A 10,391-nucleotide genomic window follows, 5' to 3' on the forward strand; every position below is an offset into this window, starting at 1 on the left:
ACACACACACTGTATCTCAGCACACACACTGTATCTCAGCACACACACACACACACACTGTATCTCAGCACACACACACTGTATCTCAGAACACACACACACACACACTGTATCTCAGCACACACACACACTGTATCTCAGCACAAACACACACACTGTATCTCAGCACACACACACTGTATCTCAGCACAAACACACACACACTGTATCTCAGCACACACGCACTGTTTCTCAGCGCACACACATACACACACACACACTGTATCTCAGCACACACACACTGTATCTCAGCACACACACACTGTATCTCAGCACACACACACACACACACACTGTATCTCAGCACACACACTGTATCTCAGCACACACACACTATATCTCAGCACACACACTGTATCTCAGCATACACACACTGTATCTCAGCACACACACACTGTATCTCAGCACACACACTGTATCTCAGCACACACACACTGTGTCTCAGCACACACACTGTATCTCAGTGCACACACACTGTATCTCAGCACACACACACTGTATCTCAGCACACACACACTGTATCTCAGCACACACACACTGTATCTCAGCACACACACACTGTGCGGCTCATTGCCTGTCCTCTCGTCTGTGTGCCAGTGTCAGCTTGTGTAGCTGACGTGTGTGTGCGAGTCTTGGGATGGGTGTGTGTCTGTCGTGTGATGTGTCATTAAGTGTGAGGCTGGAGCATGTAGTGCTTGTTAATTAGTTGCGAGAGTAAATCTGTTATTTACCTTAGGATTTGTGTCTGAAAAATCAGACAATCAGAAGCCAGAAAAAATTGGTGATAACATTTTACATTTTTACATTTAGTCATTTAGCAGACGCTTTTATCCAAAGCGACTTACATTTGAGGATTAAACCAAGCGAGTCATCGTGGAGAGGCAAAAACAACGCAAAAAGTGCTCAGAATACAAAGTTCAAACATTGCTCAGAGTAGCATAAACCAGACAAGCGAAGATTTCAAGAAAAAGTTTTTTATTTATTTATTTATTTATTTTTTTTTTTATGTTAAGTGCTCACGGAAGAGATGAGTTTTCAGTTGTCTTTTGAATGCTGTCAGGGATTCTGCATTACGGACGAGGGTGGGTAGGTCATTCCACCAGCATGGAACCGTGAATGAGAATGTTCTGGCCAGTGATTTTGTGCCTCGCTGTGAAGGCACCACGAGCCGTCACTCCTTGGCCGATCGTAGGCTTCTGGTAGGGATGTAGACCCGTAGGAGCGAGTGAAAGTAGGAGGGAGCTGAGCCGGTGGACAATCTGTAAGCAAGTGTCAGCGCCTTGAACTTGATTCGAGCAGCGAGTGGTAGCCAATGCAGGGAGATGAACAGCGGAGTGACGTGGGCCCTTTTGGGCTCGTTGAAGACAAGACGAGCAGCAGCATTCTGGATCAATTGTAAGGGTTTAGTTGCACATGATGGAAGACCAGCTAGAAGAGCATTGCAGTAATCAAGCCTAGAAATAACCAGGGCCTGGACAAGAAGTTGTGTTGCATGCTCAGTTAGGAAAGGCCTGATCTTCCTGATGTTGTGCATTGCAAACCTGCATGATCGAGCTGTCTTTGAAATGTGGTCTGTGAAGGTTAGCTGGTCATCAAAGATTACTCCAAGATTTCTGACTGACCTTGATGGGGTGATTGAGGATGAGTCTAACTGGATAGTGAAGTCGTGCTGTAGAGACGGATTGGCAGGGAGAACGAGAAGCACAGTCTTTGCCAGATTGAGCTGCAGGTGATGTTCCTTCATCCATGCCGAGATGTCCGCCAGACAGCTAGAGATACATGCAGCTACTGTGGGATCGTCTGGTTGAAATGAGAGGTAGAGCTGGGTGTCATCAGCATAGCAATGGTAAGAGAAACCATGTGCCTGTATGATGGGTCCCAGTGATGTGGTGTAAATGGAGAAGAGGAGGGGTCCAAGGACTGACCCCTGGGGAACCCCTGTGGTCAGTCGATGTGCTTTGGATACCTCGCCTCTCCATGCGACCCTGAATGACCTACCTGTGAGATAGGACTCAAACCAGTGGAGGGAAGATCCAGTGATGCCCAGTGATGAGAGGGTGGACAGAAGGATCTGATGATTCACAGTGTCGAAGGCAGCAGACAGGTCTAGGAGAATGAGAACTGATGATTTGGAAGCAGCTTTGGCGTTCCGCAGGGCTTCTGTGACTGAAAGTAATGCGGTCTCGGTCGAATGCCCTTTCTTGAAGCCAGATTGGTTAACATCCAGCTGGTTATTCAGAGACAGGAAAGATGATACTTGGTTGAAAGCAACTCGTTCAAGTGTTTTTGCAATGAAAGGTAGGAGAGAGACAGGTCTGTAATTCTCTAGAAGTGATGTGTTTAAAGTTGTTTTTTTAAGCAGTGGGGTTACCCGAGCCTGCTTAAATGCTGTAGGAAAAATGCCAGTATGGAGGGATGAGTTGATGATGTGTGTGAGTGCTGGTAGAAGTGTGGGAGAGATGGCTTGAAGAAGGTGTGAGGGGATGGGGTCTAGAGGGCAGGTGGTAGGATGACTGGAGAGGAGAAGTTTAGATACTTCTTCCTCGGTTAGAGGAGAGAAGGAGGAGAGAAGGTTATTGGCTGTGGGAGAGGTTGGACTAGGTTCCTGTGTGTGTGGAGGAGAGAACTGACTGCTAATGGTTGTTGTTTTGTTAGTGAAGAAGTTAGCAAAATCATCAGCAGTTAGCGAGGAGGTGGGTGGTGGTGGAGGTGGACAGAGGAGAGAGTTGAATGTCTTGAAAAGTGTTCGTGTGTTAGAGGCGGAGTTGATCTTGTTATGGAAATATGAAGATTTTGTGGCGTGAACATCAGCAGAAAAGGAAGAGAGCAGAGATTGGTACATACTCAGGTCAGATGTATCTTTTGATTTGCGCCATTTCCTCTCCATTGCCCTGAGTTTAGTCCGGTGTTCCCGAAGAACCTCAGATAACACGGGGTTAGAGGGGGTAGCGCGTGCTGGCCTGGAGGAGAGAGGGCAGATAGTTTCTAAAGAAGAAGTTAATGTGGAGCATAAAGTATCCGTTGCGGTATTCACATCTAGAGATGAGAATTGTGAGGGTGAGGGAAGAGAAGATGACACAGCAGAGGAAAGACGGGAGGGAGAAAGTGAGCGCAGGTTTCGTCTGAAGGTAACTGGTAGGGTAGTTGGTGGAGTGTGGATAGTGAGTTGTAGATTGAAAGTAATGAGGAAATGATCTGAAACATGGAGAGGTTTCACCAAAATGTTGTCTGTGATGCAGTTGCGTGTGTAGACCAGGTCCAGTTGGTTGCCTGACTTGTGAGTACCTGTGGTGATGAGCCGATTGAGATCGAATGAGGCTAGGAGAGAGATGAAATCTGTAGCATACGGCTTCTCTAGATGAATGTTGAAATCGCCAAAGACTACAAGTGGAGTGCTCAGGGAAGGAGGACAGCAGCACATCCAGCTCCTCAACAAAGCTTCCCAGTTGACCTGGGGGGCGATAAATGACTACAATCTCGATCTTAAAGGGAGTTGTAAGTGTAATAGCGTGATATTCAAATGAGTTGTTATTGCATAGAGAGGAGAGAGTTGAGTATTTCCAATTGTTAGAAATGAGAATACCAGTCCCCCCACCCCTACCAGACTGGCGAGGGGTGTGAGAGAAAGAGAAGTTGTTAGAGAGAGCAGCAGGGGTTGCTGAGTCTTCTGGACGGATCCAGGTCTCAGTCAAGCCCAAGATATTAATAATCGACCTACACATCATGGAAGCTTGTGTCCGCCACGTAATACAAAATAAAAAAATAATTGCGATTTTTGATCTCATAATACTGACTTTTTTATATATATCTCGCAATCCTCTCGCAATTCTTTTTTTTCTAAAAATTTTTTTTACACCTCACAATTTTGACTTTTTTTCTAAATTTTTTGTATATCTCACAATTCTGACTTTTTCCTCTAAATTCTGATTTTTTTCTATCTCAATTTTTACAATTTTTACTTTTTTGTCTCTTAATTCTGCCTTTTCCCCTTTCAATTCTTACTTTTTTCCTCTTAATCCTGACTTTTTTACTCAATTTTCTTATACCTCACAATTCTGAAATTTTCCACCCTCGCGTAAATTCTAAGACTTTTTTCACTGAATTCTGAGTTTACATTCCACAATACTAACTTTTTCTCATATTTTTTTTACATCTCACATTTTTTTTTGTTTCCATCATGTAATAAAAAATATATATATATATAATTTCAACTTTTTAATCGCACAATTCAGACTTTTTCTTCTCAGTTTTTTATCTCGCAACTGCAAGTTCACATATCAAATTTTTTTTTTTTTATTAATTGTGGGATAAAAAAAGTCACAGTAACCTTTTTAATTGTTTTATTCCATTCCATTGGCAGGTGCATAACTTCTACCGCGGCAGTGGCGGGAGCATGAGTAAAGCGCAGGAGGAGTGGGTCTCCGGCGCCTGGAAAAACCCTCACGTCCAGCAGGCAGCGCAGCAGGCAGCCCTGGGGTCCTTACAGGGCCCTCAGACCCCGCAGACCCCACAGTACTCCACACCCTCCTACGACAACACCATGTGAAACACCAACACACAACCAGTCATCAGTAGAGCAGGGGTGTGTTTCCCAAAAGCATTGTTAAAGGTGCTGAATATGTCACTTTTTCACTCTACTAAAGCATACAAATACCATAATATGTTTGCAGATATTTAGGAAACATGCTGTGTTCACATACACATTTCTCTGAAAAACACTTCTACAGCCAGTTATTTCACTTATTATTATACACGTTTCATGATGTCAGTCGGTTTTTGTTTTGCTCTGTGTGACTCCGCCCACTGCCAGTTTAGCCAATAGTATTTTGACACCCTGGGTTGCCAGGTGGGGGGAAACACAGCGTATTGCAGCCAGCAAACAAACTGGGTCAGAGATTGCAGATTCTACACAACCTCTGTATCTAAAAATCTCTATGAATGAGAGCATATAATCTGTGTGTGTGTGTCTCCTCGGATTTCATTGTCAATTGCGCTTGTTCCTGTTGCCTGTTCTCAATCTGGCAACCCGTGTGAGCATCGAGTCTGAGGAGGCGGGGGAAACAACGATCTCCGATATTTTGAATTTGGACTGCAGTACCTATTTCCACCACTAGCTGTCAATCTTACAGACTGCACCTTTAAACCAACTGTGGTCGCAAGTTCTGTTGTTATCATCAGTTCAACGAGTCGGTGTTTCCAGAAACCATCGTTCCAACGAACATTCGCAAACAGCATCGCAGAGTTGTGTGTTTGAACGACAGATCTCGACCTGTGGTTAGAAGCAGAGTCTCTAGTTTACATGACATGTGGACTCAATAAATCTCGATCTTGAGCCAAATAAGCAAACTGACATGAATTATAATCTGTATCTTTTTTTTAGAATACATACAAATGTCATTTACGTATTTTAGTTTGTCAAGAGATTTAAAGCGTAGTTTTTGGAAGAGTGCGCATGTGTGAACGTGTGTGAGAACGAGCCTATGATTGAATCTGGAAATAATGCAAAATAACTGAGAACAATTAGAAAGATTTATAGCTAAACATCTAGCATTAATTTGATCTCAAACAGATTCATTAAAAGTAGTTATTACTCCAACACCTGCGTGACATCATTACAATTTGCGACAATACGTTTCGGGAAACAATCGTGACTAGCCAATGCTATCTCACAACCAATTCATACGAATTTGTGCGAGTGGTTAAAAGGTGACTAATTTTTGCAAATTCATACAACCTCACTCGATTTGTCTAAACCCACTTGATGGGTAGGTTTAGGGGCGGGGTCACGGGTAGGTTTAGGGGCGGGGTCACGGGTAGGTTTAGGGGCGGGTTCATGGGTAGGTTAGGGGCGGGGTCACGGGTAGGTTTAGGGGCGGGGTCACGGATAGGTTTAGGAGCGGGGTCACGGGGAGGTTTAGGGGCGGGGTCACGATAGGTTTAGGAGCGGGGTCATGGGTAGGTTTAGGGGCGGGGTCACGGGTTGGGTTAGGGGCGTGGTCAAGGGTAGGTTTAGGGGAGGGGTCACGGATAGGTTTAGGGGCGGGGTCACGGGTTGGGTTAGGGGCGTGGTCACAGGTCGGTTAAGGGGCGGGGTCACGGGTAGGTTTAGGGGCGGGGTCACGATAGGTTTAGGAGCGGGGTCACGGGTTGGGTTAGGGGCGTGGTCACGGGTTGGTTTAGGGGCGGGGTCACAGGTAGGTTTAAGAGTGGGGTTATGGGTAGGTTTAGGGGCGGGGTCACGGTTTGGGTTACGGGTGTGGTCACGGGTAGGTTTAGGGGCGGGGTCACGGGTAGATCATTCATACATATTCATACAAATTTGTCAACTCTAAAAATATGTACGATTTAGCAAAAATCATATGAATTCGTACGAATTAGCTACCTCGTAAAATTCATACGAATTGCCGTGAGATCGGGTTTGGAGTTGATTTCTTCAACAATGCAGCGACTATAATAGTTAATCAGTGAGTTACGCCGTTGTACGGAAACACACACCAGCCCTCAGCTGACCATGACGTGATGTAGATGAAATATGAGGTGGAACGAATTTTTTCGAAATCGTTTTTTAATTTAAATGTTTGTGTGTCTGAGTTTTGTGTAGCCTATATTTTAGCCTATTTTTGCTGTTATGTGACTGTATTAAATTAGGAATGAATGTATGCAGATTTGATGAGATTTGCAATCAGGGAAAAGTTGGAAATATCAGGACATTTTTAAATTGTGTAAAATTTTAATACAATATATAAAACATACAAGGGAATGTTAGTGAATATATACATCCTGGAAATTAAGTAAATATTAATATTGCTAAAATATTAATTCAGCTAGAAATTGTGTTGTTTGTGAGCACAGTCTATGAAATTATTTTAAAAAAATTGTAGTGAATATACATTTTTCTAGTTATTCTAAATTAGTTAATCTGATAGAAACTGCTCAAGTGAGTGTAATATGAGTGTATTATTATAATAATGTAATATATAGAGAGGTTGCTCTATCAATTAATAACATTTGACTTATTTTGTTTTAATTTCAGATATACTGTATGTATAATGTGTAGAAAATATTGAGTTCAACTGAGGGGCCTGTTTGTTTTGTCACTTTGTGAGTATAAATGCATTACATTTATTGAAGAATTCAGAGCCGCAGATTCCTTTAATATATTAATAAAAAGGGAATTGTGTAAATCTTTACTATTTTCAAAGACATTTTAGACTAAGTTTCCATGTGATATACAACTAGGCTAACACTTTACAATATGGTTCATTAGTTAACTTTAGTTAGCTACCTTAGTTAACATGAACAATGAACAATACTTCTTCAGCATTTATTAATCTTAGTTAATATTAATTACAACATTTACTAATACGTTATTGAAATCAAAGGTTGTATTTGTTAACATTATTAAATACACCGTGAACTATGAAGGTGTATTTGGTGCAAATCAACTGAACGCCTGTGACATTGAAATGTGTAGTTGTAGAGAATAGCCAGTAAATTTCAAGTCACAGAGAGAAATGTTTTAAGAGTTTTAAGAGTAGACTTTTCTCTCTTCCACAAACACAACACAACAGTTACACCTTCTCAAATTCTTCATTGCAGGTGCACAAATCCTATTCTACAAATCACAAATTAAGAAACTCGTATGCTCATATTTTTGCTACAGTTGCTGCAGTGAATATGGTGCAAAACGCATTTACACACCGGCATGAAAAAATGCAAAATTTTGCTTATACGCAAATCAGTATGTGAATTCATCCGATGAGAGTTGCACACTTGTAAAATATTTTCTCACAAATGTCTTGTGTTTTTTTTTCTAGCACAAACACAAGCACAGAACAACAGCTGCTTGAATCTGCTGCGACGAATCTCAAACACTGTTTTTCGCTCTCAGGTGACAAGATTCGCTCGCTCTCTCTTTTTCACCACTGATATATGTGAAACGTGAGTTGTGCAGAGGCAGTGGGCGGGGCCTACATGAATATTCATGAGTTTTTAAACATTAAAACATTCAACTAAAAACTTTTCTCTCTGTGACTTCAAATTTACTGATACACACGTGTGGCTATTCTCTACAACTACACATTTCGCTGTCACAGGCGTTCAGTTGATTTGCACCAAAAATAGTGAACTAACATGAACAAACAATGAACAGCTGTATTTTTATTAACTAACATTAAGAAAGATTAATAAACACTGTAACAAATGTATTGCTCATTGTTAGTTCATGTTAGTCAATACATTCATGTTAACGATTAAACCTTATTGTAAAGTGTCACCACTATTTCAAATAAATGCTGTTCTTTTGAAGTCTCTATTAATCAAAGAATCCAGCAAAATAAAATGATAATAAACCTTATTATGTTAACGAATAAACCTTATTGTAAAATGTTACTAAAACCAGTGTTACAGATTCTTGACTGTAATGAGTTAGCATCTAGAATGAAACATTAAACACAAGTACACTTGTTTCCTCTTTGGGCTTCATGAATGAATGTATGAAGTGTTTCTTCCAGCAGAGCGCAGTGTTGTTCTGGGATGAGATTTTTCCAGACTGGGATTTTGCACTGACTTGCAGATCACAATCGGACAGCAACACTAGTTTGTCAGGCTAATAACTTGATTCTCAGTTAGGCACAAATTTAAACAGACACACTTTCCTCCACCGAACACGTGTCTGATCCCAGATTACATTCCTGAAGACGATTCTCACACCATTCGTAGAGTAATGATGGGATCTTTCACCTTAGAGAGTCTCCTGTTATAAACATCACTGACGTCCTCTGCTTTACACACTCGATTTGCACTTACACAGAGGCGACATATAATAAAACTCCCAGTATGAATTATGAAGATGAGCATATCTTCCAGCTTCCAGCTTAAATCAAATTGTTTTATGGAGTATAACCAATAAATTCAGCACCATCACAGTGAAGCATATGTTCTTTATATCACTGACTGTCTATTATATCGTATCAGACGTCACGTGGGCTTGTGAAGGTACAGTGTGTTACTGATGTTTTAGTGCCGGTATATGACTTAAGCAAGGTCAAGGTCAAGGTCAAGGTCAAGGTCATGGATTGGATTCCTCATGATAATAAAACATATAGCTTGATGGTTACAGCTGTAAATGACAGTATTGTTTTACCTTTAATAATACAGCTCTTGATACACTTCTTTTAGTTGCCTGAGTACAGTGAGATCAAATATTGTACATTTTATTTTTATAGTTTCATTTTCAATACAAATAAGTTTGCCTAAAATGCGATACATCAATAATAATAAGACAAACATACAACAAGGAAACGACATAAAACAACCACACACCTAAGAATTCATAACCCGGGTAATTGAAAGCCGTCGTTAATAAATGAGCTTTAAGCAAAGATTTAAAAACTGAGCAGATTTAATACAAAAAAGCAATAAATTCCAACGTTTTTGGGCGGCAACTGAAAAAGCACGATCCGCTTTGAGTTTTAATCCGGATGTGGGAACCACTGAGAGAAACGTATCAGAGGATCTCAGGGGCCTCAGAGGAGGGCCAGTTCACTAATGTCCAGTGTTGGGGAAAGTTACTTTTAAAAGTAATGCATTACAATATTGCGTTACTCCCCAAAAAAGTAACTAAGTACGTTACTTAGTTACTTGTTATGGAACGTAATGCGTTACATTACTTTTGCGTTACTTTTTCTCACCTGCATGGGCTTGTTTGTTTGTTTTTTAATAACAGCTAAAACAATCTATTTTTGCCAATTGTTAAGGCCCTTTCACATCAAAAGTTAAATGAATAAGCCTAAGGCTGAAGGAAATGCATATTTACTACTGTACAGTAGAGGGCGCCGCTCAAACAAACCTTTCAGCTGCTGCTGTTCTTGATTAAATAACAATAGGATACAGGAGAAGGAAGTTCAACACTCTTATTTCTAAACCTAATCTAAAGTCATTTTTGCTTATTAGTATGGTTGAATTAGATCATTGTAGGTCAGCAGCAAAGACATTGGTTAATAAAGTGAGATTAAATACATAAAGTATATTTGTGTAATTTAACATAGTTAATTATAAAACTTTTTGCACAAAATTCTCAGATTGCATTTGACTGTTTTTATTCATTTTGAGGAATACTGAATGTTTTTGTGCAAGTGAGATGAGTAAATGCATGTTCAATGCAAATGCACACAACACCTCACTTTATTTCTCTCAACATGGGGACAGGAGAGCTGTCAGTCAATAAATGTGAAAAAGTAACTAGCGTTACTTATTTGAAAAAGTAACTCAGATATTTTGTTGTAAATTGAAAAAGTAATGCGTTCATTTACTAGTTACTTGAAAAAGTAATCTGATTACGTAACTCAAGT

General features: G+C 40.6%; 1 protein-coding gene across 1 annotated transcript in view; it reads left to right on the forward strand.

Moving 5' to 3' along the window:
- The window catches only part of scamp5b (secretory carrier membrane protein 5b), a 12,550-nt gene extending 7,565 nt beyond the window's left edge, over positions 1–4,985 (forward strand). The window contains exon 7 of the mRNA XM_077235561.1: positions 4,400–4,985. Coding sequence (XP_077091676.1) covers positions 4,400–4,585 — 186 coding nt within the window. The 3' untranslated portion in view covers positions 4,586–4,985. The remainder of the gene's footprint in view (positions 1–4,399) is intronic.
- Positions 4,986–10,391: the final 5,406 nt, after the last annotated feature.

This window comes from Siphateles boraxobius, unplaced genomic scaffold (assembly GCF_051911475.1).
Source record: "Siphateles boraxobius isolate OS27281-9 unplaced genomic scaffold, OSU_SipBor_1 198, whole genome shotgun sequence".
Lineage (NCBI taxonomy): Eukaryota > Metazoa > Chordata > Actinopteri > Cypriniformes > Leuciscidae > Siphateles > Siphateles boraxobius.